Genomic DNA, 19,609 nt, shown 5'->3' with positions numbered 1-19,609 from the left:
TGGTGTTCCTTTATAATTGGCAGTTACATGAAATTTTCATTCCCTAAATTATTTCTATGGAGAAATGTATCTTTAAGATAAATTTATCTTAAGAATGTATTTGATATGTAAAGTTAAATAGACTGCCAAATAGTTATGAAGTTCCCAGAGAACTAATATAATTTTTGGAGATCTACCAATATTAGGCAGATAAGTCATTCACTTAGGGTATGTCAGGCCATTTTTGAATTCCAAGTAAATAAAAATGGACTAAAAGAAATCACTACACTTCACCCTTTATATTTAAGTAACTATTATTTATTTGCAAAGATCTTCTTTTACATTTTTTGATAAAAGCTATCAATTTTAAATACGTAATCAGTGTACATTCCAAAATGCATATTAGAAAATGCACGTACACAAGAAAAATAAAACTAAAAATGGATACACAGAAACTTAAAATGTTTTTTCTATTAATTATTATTGAAACGCCCTGCTCATGACTGCTATGTAACTAAACTCTTATTTATCTTCATACTTGAAATGTTTTTTCTTTTCTGAGGTCTTCTTATTCCATTTAAATTTTAAATATATGTAGTCAGTGGTTCCCAAGTTCCGTAGGATAAAGTTTGTGCCATTTAACAGAGCATAAAATGCACCCTGTGATCTTACCTTTGCTAGCACTCTAGCCTTATCTCTTTTAATTCACATTAATCTCCAGCAATACCATTTTTATTAGCATTCCCCAAAAGTGAAATACTTAGGTATAAATCTAACAAAACATATAGAAGATCTATATGAGGGAACTACAAAACTCTTACAAAATCAAAGAACTAAATAAATGGAGAGATAGCCCATGTTCATGGATAGGAAGACTCAATGTTGTCAATATGGCAGTTCTTCCCAACTTGATCTATAGATTCAATGCAACCCGAATCAAAATCTCAGGACCTTTACAGTTGCTATTCCCTCTTCTTAGTACACTCTACCTCCAACCCTTCATCCAACAGGTTTTTCTCAGCTTTCAAGCCTTGGCAATATCATCTGACAAGAGTCATCCCAGATCACCTTATCTAATGTAACCCTAAAAGTCACTCTATCACATCATCATTTTCTTTCTGCCATGGCACTCACCAGAATGTCAGCTCCAGGAAAGGGAGGTCATCCATCTGAATTAAATTCTCCTTCATTACTCCTGCCCCTTTCCCTTTTTTGTCTGGTATAGACTTAATTCATCTTGTGGTCTCAGCTTAGGTGTCACTTCCCCAAGGAAAGCTCTCCAAGCTCCTCAAATCCAGATTAGGTTTCCTGCCATAAGTCTTATCCCTGACAGCATTTAAGACCTGTATCCTTGTCTGTGGCATACCATCAGGGAAGGGGTATTTTCCCCACCACCTACCAAAGGGCCAGGAACATAAGAGGTGCTTAAAAATATTTGTTAAAGAATGAAAAAGGCAGAAGGCAGAAAAAAATAGGAGTCTATGACTGTTAGTCATAAAGTAGTAAGATTTAGTAGTAAGAGGGAACACATTTTGTGAGAAAGGGAGATCTGATATTGTATGTCAGTTTCCCAACTGATGCTCCTTATTTGTCCTCCATGGCTGTGTCAACAGAACTCTCCTCTTTCCTGCCTTAAATAGATACTTAACCTTGGCTTTGCTGTTTTGGCTTGTAAAATGATTCTCTCTTCTTTGGTTATAGCACCCAATTTCTCTTTAAAGAATTACCCTCCCCCATTTTGTATAGTCCTAAAGGGACTATAAATCAGGTCCTGCCCTCTCTTAGCTAAGACTCAATGAGATTCTCTCCTTGACTTTGAAAAACTGAGTGTCCTAAGAGCAATCACCTGATGCTCATCATTCCTGCAGTGGCACTAAGTTAGTTCCTGCTTCCTAGATACCTGGGCTGCCCTGGTTTCTGTGCTTTTAACTTGTCCTTGTTCTCAAACCTTATTATGAACTACTAGAAATGTCCTTCTAATAAATCCCCATTTTATGTAATAAGCCATTGTCAATTTCTGGTACTTGCAAAGAACAAAAGAACAAAAGCTAACAGAAAAAGAGAAAAAGAAAGAAGAAAGGGGAAAGGGAGGGGGGACGGGAGGGAGGGAGGGAGGAGAAAGAGAAGAAAAAGAAATGCAAGATATATATATCATTTTAAATTTTCTAGCAGCCTCATTAAAAAAAGAAACATGAAATTAATTGTAATGCTAGGTTTTATTTAGACCAATACATCCAAACTCAGTATTTCAACATGTAGTCAATATAAAAAATATAAATATTTTACTTTCTTCAAGTCTTTGAAATGTGGTATATATTTTACACTTACAGCCCATCTCAATGCAGACAATAAATTTGCAAGGCTAAAGTGAAATGCAGTCCTTCCAAAACAATGAAATGTGTATAACAGGAAAATATTTTACACTGCTATAGTTTTTAAATTTACTAAATTTAAATATTCTGTTACTCAGTCACATTAGCTACCTTTCAAGTGCTCAGTAGCAACATATGACTAGGCTTACTGTACTGGGCTGCACAGCCTTAGACATGATCAGCTCCAAGATTGAAGAGACTCAGGGGGTGTGTTCTTGATGGATTTAGTAACTGGAAGGAATTGGAGGTTTTCACACTTCCAACAAATTCCATTATGAAGGATTCAGAATTGTGTGAAGACCTATGAAAATATCTCTTCCCCCAAAATGATGTTTGCTTGGCTGGGTAACTAAAACAGGTTAACACATTATTGAGTGTGAAACCAATCCTCTCTGTATTCTACAATTCAATAGCATAGAGAGATCAAGGAGTTATCTTCCCTGTCTGGGAGTTTAATTCAAAGTTAAAATTACATTATTACTTTTAAATCACTTCTCATTTATTACATTTTGATGGCTAGAAAGAGACTTTGGGGATTAGCTTTAATTATAAGTATTTTCTATGTCAAATAAAAATGTAGAAGTTTGAAGTTTGAAGAATTTGACCTTCATCCCTCAGACAATGACAGTCATTGTAAATTGTGGAGTAGGTCAGTGGCCATGATGAGGCCAATGTTTCAGGAAAAGGAATCAGAATCCAGTGTGCAAGCAGACTGGTAACAACAGAGGTCCAGAGGGAAGGTCTGGAGCTTCCAGCATCCTTAGCTGGTGTACATATGCTCTTACTTCTGTCAAGAATTGTTTTCCTCTTAAGCTGATAAGACATGTGCCTATCCTTCAAGATCATATTCATAGTCAGCTCTGTTTCCCAGATGCAGACTACAGAATGGATCACTTCTTCACCTTTGCTCCACAGAACCTCTTTCAAAATCCTGAAAAGTCAAATTCACAGAGGCAGGAAGTGGTATAGTGGTTACCAGGGGAGGAGGGAATGAGAAGTTATTGTTCAATGGGTAGAGTTTCAGTTTTGCAAGATGAAAAGTTTTCTGTGGATATATCGGAGTTACAGAGGCACAAAACTAAATGATTGGAAGGCCTTTCCCCAGGCTAACTCCTCCCCTTTCAGATCTCAACTTAAATGTCCCACTTTTAAGAGTCCTTCCCTCTTCCAGGCCAGAATGGTTTAGGTGCCCTTGCTATACCCTCTCATGAGCCCCATACTTTTCATGTAGGGCTCTTATTATAATTGTAATCAATACCTAATTTTGTGTCATATTAGTTTGCTAGGGCTCCCATAACAAAACAGTATGACCAGGTGGCTTAAACCTCAAAACTTTATTTTCTCACAGTTCTGGAGGCTGGAAGTTCAAGATGAAGACACAGGCAGGTTTGGTTTCTTCTGAGGCCTCTCTCCTTGGCTTTCAAATGTCCACCTTCTCACTGTGTCTTTCCCCTGTGCATGTGCATTCCTGGTATCTCCCTGTGTGTTCAAATTTCTTCTTATAAGGACACCAGTCAGATTAGATTGGGACCCACTCTAAGGGCCTCACTTTAACTTAATCACCTCTTTACAGGTCCTGTTTCCAAATACAGCCACATTCTGAAACAAAATTCTGATGAATTTTGGAGGGACACAATTCAACCCATAACATGGGATCACCTCTGTTGTTCCCACTTGGTAAACTCTATGACAACTCATCTCGTTCTCATTTCAGGACCTTTACCGTTGCTATTCCCTCTTCTTAGTACACTCTACCTCCAACCCTTCATCCAACAGGTTTTTCTCAGCTTTCAAGCCTTGGCAATATCATCTGACAAGAGCCATCCCAGATCACCTTATCTAATGTAACCCTAAAAGTCACTCTATCACATCATCATTTTCTTTCTGCCATGGCACTCACCAGAATGTCAGCTCCAGGAAAGGGAGGTCATGTGTTTTTACGCGCTAGTGTAGCTCAGAGATTAGCCCAGCGTTTCACATGCACATGCGAATGAATAAGTTTCTATAACCACTTACCACATTATCATGACTTTCTGAGAAAACCTGCCAGGGCATGGCCATGTTTTATTCATGTGTCAGCTCTCTGGTCAACCTCAGCTCTAACACTTACTAGCTGTGTAAACTCTGGTAAGTCCCTTAACCTCTCTGGGCCTCAGGTTCCCAAACAAATACCTTCTTCAGAGTTCTTATGAGGATTAAATAAAATAATACACGTGGGATACCCAGCATAAGAATTCGGCATACAGTGCACGCTATCAGCTGAAAAGCTATTAGGTTGGGTGTTTTCCAAAGTGTGGCAGCTGTGAACGGTGTGACAACTGTCTTTCGGTGGTACACGGAGCATTAAAAGTATCATCTTGGCAACGTTCTTTTAATTCCTCGGATTAAAACAAGGTCATGTTCTCATGCTCGTATGTCTTTGACATCTACCTCTTCCTATTCTTCCTCGTTCACAGATCATTTAGGTTCAGAGACGCACACACCACTTAACAGGTGGATTTAACACTGTTTGTAAGGGCCATTCTGCGGCCAGGCCGCCTGGGTGCATCCCCCACCTCCCTCCCTCCCTCTGGCTTTGGGCTAAGTTCTGGAACCTGCCTGTACCTCAGTTTACTCAACTGTAACAAGGGGATAATGACCGCCCCATAGGGTTATCGAGAATATAAAATGAACTTATGACACGTAAAGTGATGCAGAACATAAAAAGCCCGCCAGCCACGTCAGAAACACGTGAAAGAAACGGTCGGGGGGTGGGGGGGCGACGGCTGGTGTGGCAACTATCTCAAAGGTCTCACCAGGGCGACTGGGTCGGCGAGGCAGGACGGGGTCCGTGAGGCGGGCGGCGCTCAGCCGGTGCGCGGCCTGAGGGGCCCGGTCGAAGCCCTCGGGGAAGGCCGACAGCGGCCAGGACTCCGGCCTTCTGCGGCTGAGGCCTCTTTGGGGTCTCCCTCCCGGCGTCAAGTCACTCTCACTCCTGCTTTGGCGGCCGCGCCTCTCCCCTGAGCTTCTTCACTAAGCGAACGCTCCCGGAGGCGACGCGCGAAAAGCGCGGGCCAAGCTGAAGCGCGAGACACGGGGGCGGAGCCACGGGGCGGGGCGACGTGATGTACGTAAAAGGCGCCGACGCGCACGCAGCACTGCGCAGGCGCGGCGGACCTAGTGGCGGAGCGCGGCGGCTGGGGTGATCAGTATGGCGGCCGAGCGCAAAAGTAAGTTGTCCAAGAACCTGCTGCGCATGAAGGTGCGGGGACGCGAGGGATGCGGGTCGGGCGGCGGGAGTACCCGGTCTTCCAGACGTGGTTAGAGCCGAGGCGGCGGGCGTATGGGGGCATTCGAGAGGCCCCGGAGGACCTCCAGCTCTCGCGGTCATTCATTCACTTAGCGCCTGCTCTGCGTTAGGCACTGGGAACCGGATTAGAAATCCGTCGGATTCTCTTTTAAAGCCCGCGGCCGGATAGGAGAGACGCCTAAGCAGGCAATTAGAATGCAGTGTACTAAGTGCAGTGATGCTAGAGTCGCCGGAAGCCCCTGGAACTTGGGCTTCTGAGGAAAGTGGCGTCTAGTAGAGACTGGAGGGTAGGAGGGAGGGTTGGGTGCATAGCGGCATAGACTGTGGGGAAAGCGAGTTCAGAACTCTGAGAGGTAAAACCCCCAAAATCCGTTATTTCCAAGAACTAGAGGTCATTCAGTATGTCTGGAAAGCAAGTAGCAAGAAATGGGCCTGGAAAAGGAGACAGTAATCACAAGATGCAAGGAATTTTAGGCCAGGTTAAGGATTTTTTTCTTTATCTTGTGAGCATTGGGAAGCAGTTGAGCACCGGGGAAAGTATCATTAGCTGTGCTTTTTACTTTTCACCGTTACTTTAACTGTCCAGTGGAGAATACATTGGTGAAAGAAAGACCCGACAAGGGACCAAACTGCAGTCCTAAACGACCAGCTAGAACTGATGATCTGGGTGAGGGGTTTCAGGTGATGGTGGGAATGGAGAGAATTTTAAGAGTTGAGGTGAAAGTGAATTATGTCACCCAACTTGAAAGAAAAGTGATTTTCAGATTTGAAATTGAATCAGTTTAACCAAATAATTTCGGAGTTGTGTGGGGGAAGACAAGGGTGTATGAAATTAATACAGGAATTAAAACAAGAGAAAGACCCAAACCTTAAAACTTAATAGTAGTGGCAAACATGCTATGTGGTAGACATTCAGTGCTTTGCATATTATAACGTGTGAAATCCACGTAATAACCTTTTGAGGTGGGCACGATTATTATCCCTCTCTTACAGCTGAGGCACCTGAAACAAGAAGTAGGTAACTTGCCCAAAGTTACACAGCTAATAAAGAGTATTGGCAGGACTTAAACTCAGTCAGTCTGGCTTCAAAGCCCTTGCTCTTAATTACTATCTGTACTGCTTGTCGCTGAACACCGCTCATAGATGCAGACTGTTAGCTGTCATGTTTACAGAATAATGGAATTTCCAGTGAAAGGAAGCAAGGCATGAATAACGTTTTGAAAGACTGGAGAGTAAACGTTGCATGTGCAAGACATGAGTGGAGTTGAGCTAGGGTGTAACTCGGGATGAATAGGGAGAGTGAGGGTGCAGGGTAAATCATAGCATTATTTATCATTTCTAAAGTACTTCTTTCAAGCATATTAGCAAAATTTGAATCTTTACTGAACAGAGTTTTTGTTTTTGCTTATGGTTTGTAACATCATGTAAGCTTCAGAGAAGTGGATTGGCAAAGCAGACACTGAAAAGATTTTAGCAGTTGTTTTAGCTCTTGGAATAAGTCAAGTGAAGATGTGCTGGGTAATTAGGGCTCAGACCAACTATCTGACTCTGGAATTAGGAAGGAAGAAGTTAACTTAAAAAAATTATCCACCCCTACTTGAGTGATTGGGGAAGACACAACTGGACATTGGAAGCAAAGGAAAGAGAAAAAAATTACCCAGGTTCTCTATGTGGGTTAGCAACTTCAGCCATTGATGAGAAAGAACTTACTGGCAGGATAGCAGGAGACACAATATATACAGATAGAGTGGGGTATCCTTTGAGAAGCAATGGAGCAGCTGCATTAGGTCTCCTTATCTAGCGTAGCTGTTCAGCCAGAGCTAACTGTAGAGTAAGAATGAGAGGGCTGAGGATTTAATATTGACTCATTTGTTTTCTAGTGTACTCGACTTCCTCTGTCTTGGTCAGCTACTGGGGGCTGGAGGGTGATCCTGACCAGAAGTAGAAAGTAAAGGAGGTAGGTGGAAGGTCTGTCAGTATGATGGAATGGTTGTAGAGAGGGTACTTACTTGTGATTTTAGCTCTTTTGGACTCTTAAGACAGAAATTAGTGAATTTTTTCTGTAAAGAGACTTTAGTCTTGTGGGCCAAACGGCCACTGTTACAACTACTCAGCTCTTCCATTGTGGCTCAGAACCAAATGAATATGACCTTGTTCTAGTAAAGCTTTATTCACAACAATATACATCCAGCCTAAGGACTGTACTAGTTTGTGAGACCTGCCCTAGGCCGTCAGTTGTGAGTAAAGTTAAATCACTATCTTTAGAGTATGTTCTTAGATGCTGTAGAGTCAGGAGAATTGGGGAGTTGCTTGATTCATATTCACAGGATGATCTGTCCTTTCCATGTGTACAGAATGTTTGTGTGTGTGTGTGTTTGTGTATTTTGTATACCATAAATAATATCTACCTGACTAAAATTAGGAGGTAAAAGGGCAGTTGGGCAGGATTGGTGAGTTTCGCCACCAAGAGTATAAGTGATGAAATGAAGCATCTAGGTTTAAAGAGAACCATCCAAGAAAGGGAGTCTGGAAAAATAAGACAAGTCTAGACTCACGTTCAGAGAAAATTTATTGAGTTCTTCTCAGGTACCAAGTTATGCCTGAGTACCAGTAATACAAGATGAACAAAAGACATGGTCTACTCTTCCTAATCTTAGTCTTTTGGGAGGCGCAGAAAAAGCATAATGAGCCAGTGTTCATAAGGCTGTCTTAGAAGTAGGGAAAGGTATTCTTTTATGGGAACAGACCTGAGAAGAGCTTGGCCAGAAAAGTCAGGGAAGGCCCAAAGGACACATGCTCTGGGCCTTCCCAGAGGAATATTTTGCCAGGCAGAAAATTGAAGCATGATGTTGAGTAGCAGAGGCAGAAGGAGTGGGAAGTACAGGGTATGCATTACAGAAATTGCCAGTTCTTCTTTCCTGTGGTGAGGCTATAGACACAGAGGTGAAAGGATGAGGACCACAAAACACTTCAGATAGATTGCAAACATTTCTTTTATGTTTATTTAAAATAATGATAGATTCACAAGAAGTTGCAAAAAATGTAGAGAGATGCCGTGCCCACTTCACCTCCCTGTCTTATATTGCTAGAGTACAGTGCAAAGCCAGGAAATGGACAGTGGTACAATCCACAGAGCCTGCTCAGATTTCACTGTTTTACCTGCACTCCTTCGTGTGTGGGGGCAGGTGTATGTGAGAGTGTTTATCATGTGTAGATTCATGTAACCATTACCACATTCAGGATACAGAATTGTTCCGTCACCACCAAGTTCCCTTGACCGACCCCTTTGTAGCCACGCCCACTCCCTTCTATCATGCCTAACCTCTGACAACCACGGATCTGTTCCCATTCCTATAATTGTGTTACTTCAAAGATGTTGTAGAAATGTAATCATTACAATGTGTAACCTTTTGAGATTGACTTTTTTCACTCAGCGTAATTCACTTGAGATCCTTCTAGGTTATTGAGTCAATCAGTAGTTCCTTTTTATTGGTGAGTAATATTCTATGCTATGGACGTACCATATACTTAACCATTCACCTCTTGAAGAGTATTTTGGTTCTTTCCAGTTTGGGACTATTGCATATAGAGCTGCTGTGAATATTCTTGTATAACTTTTTGAGTGAATGTAAGTTTTCATTCTCTGGGATAAATGCCCAAGAGGACAGTTGCTGGGTTCTATGGTAAGTGTATGTTTACTTGTGTAAGAAATTGTCAAGCTATTTTCCACAGAGGTTATACCATTTTACTTTCCCTCCAGCAGTGTAGGAGTGATCCAGTTTCTCTACATCGTCATCAGAACTTGATGTTATCACTGTATTTTATTTGTGAACATTTTTCAAGTTTTTTCATTTCTTTTTGTAGCCATTGGTAAAGCCCTTATGCCTAAAAATGCTTGTGTTTTTGGAAGTGCTGGAGTAGAGGGGAAAGTAATATGGAGCCTGGATAAGGGAAATAAATGGGGATTAATGGAAACCAGTGGAACCCTAGACCTAACTTCTGGGATGCTCCTGGATGTTTTCTGAATTTATTTTTTCCCGTATTGATACTTTATCATTTTGCTGCAGTTAACTTCTTGGTTTGTTCATCTGTCTCCTGAGGAAATATAGCTATTGTTTGTGCTAGGAAGAGACTAACAGCAGGACTGGCCTGTTTTGAGTTGAGTTTCTGCAGATTTTAGAGTAAAGGGCAGCCATAGAGTTGAGCGTTTCAGAGGATAGATGTAAGTGAAGAGCAGCGGGGTTACAGATACAGCTTTGCTGCCATCTGTGTTCACAGAGCCCTTACAATGCATCATTCGTCGTGCTGGTACTGACGGAGATGATCCAAACACAGTCCCTGCCCTGAAGGTCTTCAGAAAAAACAGATACTCAAGAAATTAAAATGTCCTGAGACTAGTTGAAGCTGCCATGGGAAGCTTCTAGGAAAGAGATGCTGATTTCGCCTGCAGCTGTCAGGGACAATTTTACAGAGTTGGAGTAGCTTTACCTATGTCAGAAGGCTAGAAGTTGGCCAGGTGGAAGGACTTGAGAAGGGCATTACGAATCCAGGTCAGCAGGTGCGAAGGCCGATGGGCTTCCCAGGTCAGAGAGACATTCAGATAGTACTGAGCATCCTCTCCTTTGTGCCCCCCTCACTTTCTGTCTCAAGCTGCCTGTCCTGCTCTGTGGATCAGTCTTTTGTCTTAGCCCTTGCTCACTGGCTATTATGTAAAACTGAAATATTTAACGTGATACTTACTGAATACAGTTGGGGTTTTTTGCCTGTTTCATTAAATCAGGAAAACTAAAATGTGGTAAAGCTCTTTTAAAGTCTTCTAAAGGAAGTACACATGTTGCTTTTTCTGTGCTCTCGCAGGCTCCCTCCTGAAGTGATGTCATCAAGGGCAGGGCTAAGCTGCTTGGTCACCCCACCCCCACCCACGAGACGGGATTCCCAGAGAAATGAGGGAGGGCAGGTTGAGTTTTCCTCAACTGGAAGTTGGGAAAAATAGTTGCTGACACTGATTTTGTTTCGTTTTGACAGTTCATGCAAAGGGGACTGGACTCAGAAACCAAGAAACAACTAGAAGAGGAAGAAAAGAAAATCATTAGTGAAGAGCACTGGTACTTGGATTTGCCCGAGCTTAAAGAGAAAGAGTAGGTTTTTTATGACACTTTGGACATTCAAAGGGAAATCCCTTTAAATGCGATTGATCATTGCATGACATAAAACCCATGAAATAGTATCTATTCAGTTTCTTGAACTAGCCTTGCAAATTTTTTTTTAATTCTTAAGTCTATAAGAGTTCTAGTTTGATTTATACATTTTTATTGGTCCTCGGCCGTCATTTATAACAAACATCGTTCTTTTTTTTACATTGAATAAAGGAATCCAGCCTGTATGTCTCTGGTAATAACTGGAGACCTTTTATGAGAATCAGTAACGTGCTCTGTATCATATTAAGTTCTGAACATTAGATGTGTTCTTCAAGCCTCTCCAGTTTTGTTTCAGTAACAGAGTTCTCCATTAGGCTGAGCTTTGTAAAGGCAGGTCAAGAATGTTTTGTTTATTTTCTTTTTTTAAAATTTTTGCTCTTAATACCAGTCATCTTAGCTAAGATGAATTGAGTCTATAGTGTGTTCTAGGAACTGGGCTAAGCACTTTACATCTCTTAATTATTTAATCCTCATAGCAAACTTGAGAGCTGGCTACTATCATTCCATCCATTTTATAGTTGATGAAACTGAAGCTTAAGGGAGGGTAACTAGGCCAGGGTCACCAGCTAGTCGTTACTGAAGCTGGATAACACACTAGATCATTTCTCTTCCACCTCTAAGCTTGGTTGATGCATGATAAATTTTGAATGAAGGAGTGACGGGTCACATCATCAATTAATTCTTCTGAATTCTTCTGGAAGCTATTTATCATTTCTCCTTGATGCTTTTCTTACCTTGGTAACCTCTGTGGTATGGCAGTTTTATTTAAATTTTGTCAAATGACTGAAGATGCTGCTGATTGTCTCCAGGCCCATTTATGTCTTTCCTTTCCATACCTTATAATTTATTTTTTTCTTTTTAACACATTGTTTTTCATGGTTCATTTGGCAGACTTTTTCTGAATCTTTTCTGGAAGGTTAGACATTCTTCTCTAAAGGTAGAAAGTATGTCCCACCAGGAGGGATGGAAGGAAGGTACTTTGTTTTCTCTGCTTGCTTCTCAACTTGCTTTTCTCTTGCTTCTCAGAGGAAGCAAGATGTTAGTGAGGAAGGAGAAGATGATGCTGAAGATGGTATGGATTTGGGAGCAGGGGTTGGTAGGAAGGGACCATTACTGGTAAGGAGCTATAATTTAATTTTATGCCTTGGCTAAACTTGCTCAAAGTTTTGCCACATGTTTTGTTACTTACTTTTATTGAAAAGCAAGACAGTTTGTATCCTGTTTTCAGTATTGTTTTTTTTTCCCCCAACACAGCATATTAGTCCCAGAAAAATGACCTCTAGATTCCTTTCCTAGGGAGGTAGGTGTCTCAGTCTGTTCAGGTACTATAACAAAATACCACAGACTGGGAAGCTCATGAACAACAGAAATTTATTTCTCACAGTTCTGGAGGCTGGAATTTTAAGATCAAGATATCAGCATGGTCATGTTTTGATGATGGCCCTCTTCCTGGTTCATAGCCAGCGCCTTCTTGCTGTGTCCTCACCTGGTGGAAGTGGCTAGGGATCTCTGTGGGGTCTCTTTCCTAAGGCCCTAAACCCCTTCATGAAACCCCACACTCATGACTTATGCACTTTCCAAAGGCCTCACCTCCTAGTACCATCATCTTTGAGGGTTAGGATTTTAACATACGAATTTGGGGGTGGGGGGGACACAAACATTCAGGCCATAGCAGTAAATAATAACCTTTTGCCCTCATTCAGTGTCCTATTTATGTATAGGAACGAATTATCAGTTTAGGATGTTGGCAGGAAGAGATGACACTGTCAAATTGGGTAATTTGAGGAGCGTATAACAGAGACCACCAAAGTGTGAGCAGGTGTAGGGAAGCCGCTGTGGACAGTGCAGCACCTTGGTGGCTTGTATAGTAGAAATAATTTCCACTCCAGGCCTGGAGGATCAAGGGGAGGGAATGGTTACTGAATCTAAAGGCAGGCTGTGTGGAGAGAGCATCTTACAAGAGCTGCTACCTTTACTTGAGGGCATGGCCAGCCCAAGTAATCCCATAGGAAGGGAGCCAGCCGTTCCAGACAGCAAAGGAGCCCTTCCATGTATTACATTCAGATCAGCCTCCCAAGGCATTGATGGTGGGGGGGTGGGGAGAGTGGGGAGTAGATCTGGAGGGGTCAATGGATGGTATGTCCCTGGGGTGTGTGTGTTTTAACACCCCAAATAAGGAGACAGTAGAATGGATTGGTTAATTAAGTGCATGGGCTCTGGAGACAGGCAGACCTGGGTTTGCTGCCCACCTATGCTACTTGCTTACTTGGGATCTTGGACAAGTTATTGAACCTGTCTTCTGTCATTTGTATATTGGGTGTGATAACAGTATCTGTCACTTACATTATGAGAAGTAAATGAGATAATGTATGTGAAGCAGTGACCACAGTGCCCGGCATAAAGCACAAGAAATATTAGCAGTACATGTGTTTCCTTATACTTGAATATTATGAAATTCACCCACTCTTTTTGCTCATTTGTGTCTGTGAATCTTTACTTGGTATTGTCATCTGAGTTATACCAGAGGGTTACTGCTATCTGTGACACTGGAGAGTCCATGGTGTATATGCTCTGGGAGTCTAGAGGTTGCCATTCAGCTGCACTGGGCTATAAGTCAGTGACTGTGAGGGCCGTTCAGTGTTCATACCTCCCCTTATAGGACACCCCTAGCCAGTGACCAGGATATGTAGGGGGCTGAGGATCTGGCTTCTTTGTCTCAGCTTGGAACAACTGCAGGGCTTCCTAGAGTTCCTGGTAGGGGGTGAGGTCTTGGCATAGCCACGTTGCAAGTTAGCTTCTCCCTCAGCCCAGCCTTGCGGTCTTCGTTTCCATAGAGGGGCATCTGCCACGCAGCACTCACCAGTAAAACTTCTGCACGTAGCTCTGTCTCAGAGTCTGTTTCCAGGGAACCTGACATAAAATACTTGGTGTAAATTTCTAGGAATAGAATTTACCAGATCCAAGATTTTGCTGTGTTGTGGCTATATGGTTTTTCTGCAAAGGATGTGCCCTGGTAGAGAGGATGTGAGTATAGCCATTTTAATTACTCCTTTGCCATAAGATGTTGTTTAAAAAGTATTTTTGCCTCCTGTGCTTCTCGTGCTTGTGCATTGTGGCCTGGTGAACTTCAAGAACTGTGAGGTCTGAGATTGACCCTACTTAACAAACTGACAAGTTAGCCTGCCACAGTTTCATGGATACTGGTGGAAGGTACGAGATTCCTGAGTCAGAGACAGAGGACTTTATTACTCACAGTACAGCAGGCAGCATGAGCATCACATTGGCATCATTTCCCCTAATCCCAGGGAGGAGGATGTGGCACCCACAGTAGGTTTGCATCACAGCAAAGTCCTGAGCTTAGGGAAACCTGAGTCTTTGATACTAGACTGCAGACAGACTTGCCCTTGGCTCCAAGGGAGGCATTATCTTTATTATACTGGGCATTAAGCAAGTCTGCGCTTTGCTCCAGAGGAAGAATGAAGGCAAAGCTCTGCCTTTCCAAGCTGTTCACTGTGCATATATCCTTAAAAAGATACTTCGGAACAAAAGGGCATTTAGCGCCTCACTCACAAGGTGTGCTAAAATAAGAGCGACCCATAGAGAATTGTTTCTCAGCAGTGAGTTTTTGCCCTGTTTTGCCGTGCATATTATTTGTGGCTTTAGGCAAGTTTGTTTATTTTTTTCTGAGCAGTAGTTTCTCATCTGCAAAAATAGATGAATATTTCCCTTATTTGCTAACTGAATTAGTGTCGCTCATCATTGAAACTATGCTGTAGATAACAAAGCACTTATGCTCCTTTTTATATTATTGTTACAGTTCTTGGGCCAATAGAAACCCATGGGAAAACCCTCTGAGGGGCCAGTGGCCCTACTATGAATCCTTTCCTGGCCTTTGGGTCCACCTCTTGACTTAAGTGAATGCTTAAATGCATATGTATGGTGCTTTCCTGAGGGAGATGATTTACTGGGGACATTGGTGATGTTTTATCACCTGTACTTTACAAGAAACAAGATTGGCCAGTTGAAAGGGAATCCCTAGTTTATGGAAGAGGCTGAATAAAAAATTCAGGAGAACATGTGCCTAAATTCATTGGTTACAGTCGGAGGCCTGGTTTGGTACCAGTTGCTCCATTGTGGCCAGGAGTGGAATAACCTTCTTCATGTTTATCCATTGTATAAGTCTGTTATTTATTATCTGGCCCCCCTCTAGAATATACCCTCCATGAGAGCAGAGCCTCTCAGTAATGGCTGTCTCCCCAGCTCTAGAACAGTACCTGGCACACAGTTTGGTTTAACAAGTGTTTGCGGAGTGAGTGAATGAATGAGCGTATCTTGACAAGAAGCAGGGCAAGATTGCTTGACAAGGAACAATCTGCCATAAAGGCTAAGTATTTGCTTTCCTGGCTTGCTTTATGGTTGATTGCCGGGCTGTAGTCGGATATGCTTACCTGGAATTGGGGTCATAAACTGGTGACTCACGGGAGAATCCCTTTTGGAGACTGAAACATTCACACTTGCATCACATTTCCAGGGCAACAGTGCCTCCTGGATGCCCTCTCAGCAGCAGTGTCATTTTTACCAGGGTGGTTTTGTAGCATGAGTGTGGTTTGGAGTCAACCACCTAGCTACCCTGTTTCTGCCCATTCTCCAGTTCTGCTCATCCAGCTCTCCCATTGATTCTGTGAGATACCAGTATCCTTATAATAAATTACTTCTCTGCTGAAGTCATCCAGGGCCAGTTGTTATTTATAGCGAAGAGCTCCAAGTAAAACACTCTTTTAAAGCCACCTAGGACACTAATTTCTGCAGATTTAATAAAAACTTGGTGGGGGGTATAAATGTCAAGGAACCTTTGCTTCACTTTTGGAAAACTCAGGTGCCCTGCTGCTCTTGCCTCCTAATGCTTTTGTTGACCAAATTAATCAGTTTTTGTTTCTAATCCTAGGTTAGTAATATTACTGTATTTTTACTTGATTCCGCTGAGAACCATAAGATCTATTTTTCATTGGAAATCTTGACTTTTATTTGCTGTGCTTTGTTATAAGTAGTCATGGTATTAATACAGGTTTATTTTCTCGTCTAGGAGTTTCATAATAGAAGAGCAGAGTTTCTTGTTATGTGAAGATCTTCTCTATGGAAGAATGTCATTCAGAGGATTTAATCCTGAGGTTGAGGTATTAAATATAATTGCTTCACATTTAAGATTTTTGCAATTGAATTCTTTCTGCTAATAATTGGGTTTAGGTTTTTCTCCACCAGATACCATTTCTCCTCATTATATAGAAAATAAGAAGCTTGAAATATTGCCATAGCTATTTAAAGAAATTATAGGCATTGCAGTCTAGTCTTATGATAGAATTGAGTAGATAATTTAATATAGCAGTGTACAGTCCTGGACAGTGCCACTGTTAAGTGTTAGAATTTTACCTCAGTTCTTTTGCAGGAATGTCAGGATTTTATTCATATGATGCTATTACAAAAAATTATTTTCTGGCATCTATAAATGTATCTTTTCTAGTGGAAAAAATGTTACTTAAAATTTGAGTAATTTGACTTTTTAATGGACAGGTTTTAATCCAAGCTTGTAAATAGATTTTTAAATGAATCTTTGGAAAGTTTGTCTGGAAACGAAATATTCAGCTTATAACTGAGATGTTCATTTTAATTTTCCTGCCTCGGGTTTGTAGAGAAGCACAAACCTTCGTTTAACAAGTAATTATTAGAACTCTGGCTTATATATTGAAAGCCATCCTGTCAGGTACTTGACCAACCACATGGAGGTTTGTGGTATAAAGCTTTCGTTTTGTAACTGTCACTTGAAGCCACGGTTTCTTAGCCCTGGCACTCTTGACGTTTGGGGCCAGGTTATTCTTTATGGTGGGGGCTTTCCTGTGCACTGTAGGATGTTGAGCAGCGTCCCTAGCTTCTGCCCTCTATCCACTAGATACATATATACACCCCAGCTGTGGGCCCCAAAAATGTGTCCAGACATTGCCAGAGGTCCCTTGGCAAGCAAAATCATAACCTGGTTGAAAACCAGTTCTCTCAGGATGCTTATAGGAACCACAGTTAACCAAACTAAATGCCAGGGTTTATTTAAAGATTGTAGGTTGATTTTCTTTTTTTTCCTTTTTTGAGGGGATATGATCATTAAGGTGTTAATTTTACTTTACACAGAATCAACACAAAGTGTTCGTTTTTAATATATTTCCTTGTTTGGGCCTGCTTAAAGCTTTAGATTAGGAAGACAAAGAGGACAATGGGGTAAAAGGGAAAAAAAGATAGCAAAGATTATGAATGGATGATACCCAGAGACTAGGGTATTGGGCGGGCAAGGACTCCAAAGTATGTCTGATACAGTGGGAAAAGGAGTTGATCTGGCCCTCCAGATTTGATGTGGGAAGTTATTAGAAAATGACTTTCATTACTGGCACTCTGTAACACTGAATATATTCTCTCTGGGAAAAGGTTTTGAACTGTTTGGCTTCCAGATCTGAGCTGTCATAAATTGTGAGAAAAGTTCAAGGTACCTGCTTATAAAAAGAATGATACCAACTTGAGAGTACTTACTTTATTATAAGCAGGGTAAACTTAGAACACACTTTTTAATATCTATGTGTTTCTAGTGATAAAGAAGGTAGTGTACTTTTTTTTTTTAAGTCTGTCAGAGGATAACTATCAAGAAAAGGTTAACGTGAGAAAAAGAAATGAAGGAGAGACCCATGACACGTGGACATCATGTGGCAGTCAGTGCGTTATCCGCCCGCGTGTTCAGGGGTGAGGAAGGTCTCCCAGTTCTACCAGAGCCAGCCTTCCAGTTCTTCCAGCAGTTTGCTGCTCCCCTTCCCCAACCACCACCAAAAACTGCATTTAAAATTACTCTTGACTGTAGTGTTTCTCCCATTTGGCCCAAAGTTGGGAAGTTCAAAGGGTATCTGAAAGTTTACTTCTTCTTTCCCCCAATCACTAGAGTGTGTCAGCACTGTGCCTGCTTTAGATACAAGTAACTAATAAATTTATGATCTAAAATACATTTAAACTCATTAACAGCAAGTCTAATCTAGTGGAGCTTTGTCTTATTATTTTTTTTAATTCAGAGCTGGCTTCTATTAGCATATTGTAGAATAAAGTATTATAGAGAATCCCTTATAAATTTTGGTTAGTCGTGTAGATTCTGTGGCTTCTGTGTCTCTCCCTTCAAATACGTTTGACACCAGTTCGTTTAAGAAGCTTTTTCCAGCCCTGCTAGTCCCCATTGTTGTATTTTTCAGAAATTAATGCTTCAGATGAATGCTAAGAACAAAGCAGAAGAAGTTGAAGAGGAAACAGTGGAGCTCGATGTGTCAGATGAAGAAATGGCTAGAAGGTAACTGTTACCTTGGACCAGCTTTATAATCTGAGCCCAGCATTCACTGGCTCTCACATGTGCACTCGTTCCACACGGTGACTGGTCTGCCATACCTTTGAAGGGAATACCCCAGCAGGAGGTCATCTTGGCTTAGTCATCTTCTAACATGGCCTGGGGCGGATTTATACCTGTCAAAGGCTGGCAAATTGAGGGCTTATTTCTAGTGCTGCTTCTAATACATATTCTAAAATATACATCTCAATTTATTTAGGATAATGCAAAACCAAAAAAAAAAAAAACAGTGAAGAATTTAATCGTTCATAGAGAAGTTCATAAATTTTAAATCAGATGGTTTCTTTTCATCAAAGTTTTGATTTTTCTTATTCTTTGTTGCGTATTTGGTTTGATATTCTTGACAAGTCTTGATTCCTACCTTTTTTATTTGAAACTAAACTTGTTCTGTATATCATCTTAACAGATATGAGACCTTGGTGGGGACAATTGGGAAAAAGTTTGCCAAAAAAAGAGACCGTGCCAATTATGAAGAAGATGAAAATGGAGACATAAAACCAATTAAAACAAGGAAGATGTTCTTAAAGCCCCAAGATTAAAACGGATGCCTTAACATGTGGCTCAGGGTTGCCTTGTGAGAATTAGCACATTTTGGAACTCATTCTTTTGGTTCCTCTATAGTTATTAATGCTGTAATGTTTATTTGTAAAGACATGTATAATTTTGGAAACATGCTGTTTTTGGAACAGATGTGTGATGGGTGTTATACATCCTTTGCTTAATGGTATTCATCAAGAGTGGATTTTTAACCCTTGATCTTCAACCATACATAGGTACGTGGTTGCTTCCTAAAGAATTTTTTATCTCAGATTTTTTTTAATATAGTTCTCCAGTCACTGACCTTGAATTGACTCATGTAAACTAATACCAGTGTTTAAATTGCCCATATGTTTATAATCATGTCAAGTCAATTCATACATATATTTCGGAATCAAACGTCATGAGAATTTGTTATATGTAAATTCATCAGGAACAAACATGCCTCTCCAGGCTGAAGTATTTCCATGCTACCAAGTCAATGTCAGTGTGTGGAATTATGTTTTTTTGTTTAAAGCCTTTAATTAATTAAGAAAAAAAATTGTTCTGTCATAAATACCTGTTTTCATGTACTTTTCTTTCTCTTATACTTCCAAATAATAATTTTAGTCTAATTCAGTATTGGAGCTTTTGTCCAATTAGTAACTTCTAAAAAACAGCCATTAATTTAGAATATGGTGATGTATTAGGTTGAACCATAAGAAATTGCCTTTTATGGGTCAAAAACAATTATCGATTTTTGATAGTTCAGCCCAGTAGAATTTACCACCAAGCAGACCATCTCCTAATCTGAACCTTATTCTAAGTAGTAAAT

General features: G+C 41.0%; 1 protein-coding gene and 1 long non-coding RNA gene across 4 annotated transcripts in view; one reads left to right on the top strand and one right to left on the bottom strand.

The window, feature by feature from the left end:
• The window catches only part of LOC309621798, a 40,678-nt gene extending 35,338 nt beyond the window's left edge, over nucleotides 1-5,340 (bottom strand). Inside the window, exon 1 of the long non-coding RNA XR_014240281.1 lies at nucleotides 5,147-5,340. This is a non-coding gene — a long non-coding RNA (uncharacterized lncRNA). The remainder of the gene's footprint in view (nucleotides 1-5,146) is intronic.
• Nucleotides 5,341-5,481: 141 nt separating this feature from the next.
• LOC309621800 (M-phase phosphoprotein 6-like) lies at nucleotides 5,482-19,367 on the top strand. 3 transcript variants are annotated; one of them, XM_082409129.1, is made up of 6 exons: nucleotides 5,482-5,592; nucleotides 10,666-10,778; nucleotides 11,865-11,954; nucleotides 15,922-16,012; nucleotides 18,110-18,204; nucleotides 18,665-19,367. In XM_082409129.1, exons 1-6 carry the CDS (start codon nucleotides 5,542-5,544, stop codon nucleotides 18,795-18,797), a joined length of 573 nt encoding a protein of 190 aa, XP_082265255.1. In that variant the 5' UTR covers nucleotides 5,482-5,541; the 3' UTR covers nucleotides 18,798-19,367. The 3 variants fall into 3 exon arrangements, with proteins under 3 accessions (XP_082265255.1, XP_082265256.1, XP_082265257.1); XM_082409131.1 differs by lacking the exon at nucleotides 11,865-11,954 and adding an exon at nucleotides 7,521-7,597 and having other exon boundaries at nucleotides 5,503-5,592; XM_082409130.1 differs by lacking the exon at nucleotides 11,865-11,954.
• The last annotated feature ends 242 nt before the right edge of the window (nucleotides 19,368-19,609 follow it).

The sequence above is a fragment of the Balaenoptera borealis genome (assembly GCF_965194805.1).
Source record: "Balaenoptera borealis genome assembly, contig: HAP1_SCAFFOLD_1013, whole genome shotgun sequence".
Lineage (NCBI taxonomy): Eukaryota > Metazoa > Chordata > Mammalia > Artiodactyla > Balaenopteridae > Balaenoptera > Balaenoptera borealis.
This window is presented reverse-complemented; position numbering and strand designations above follow the sequence as displayed.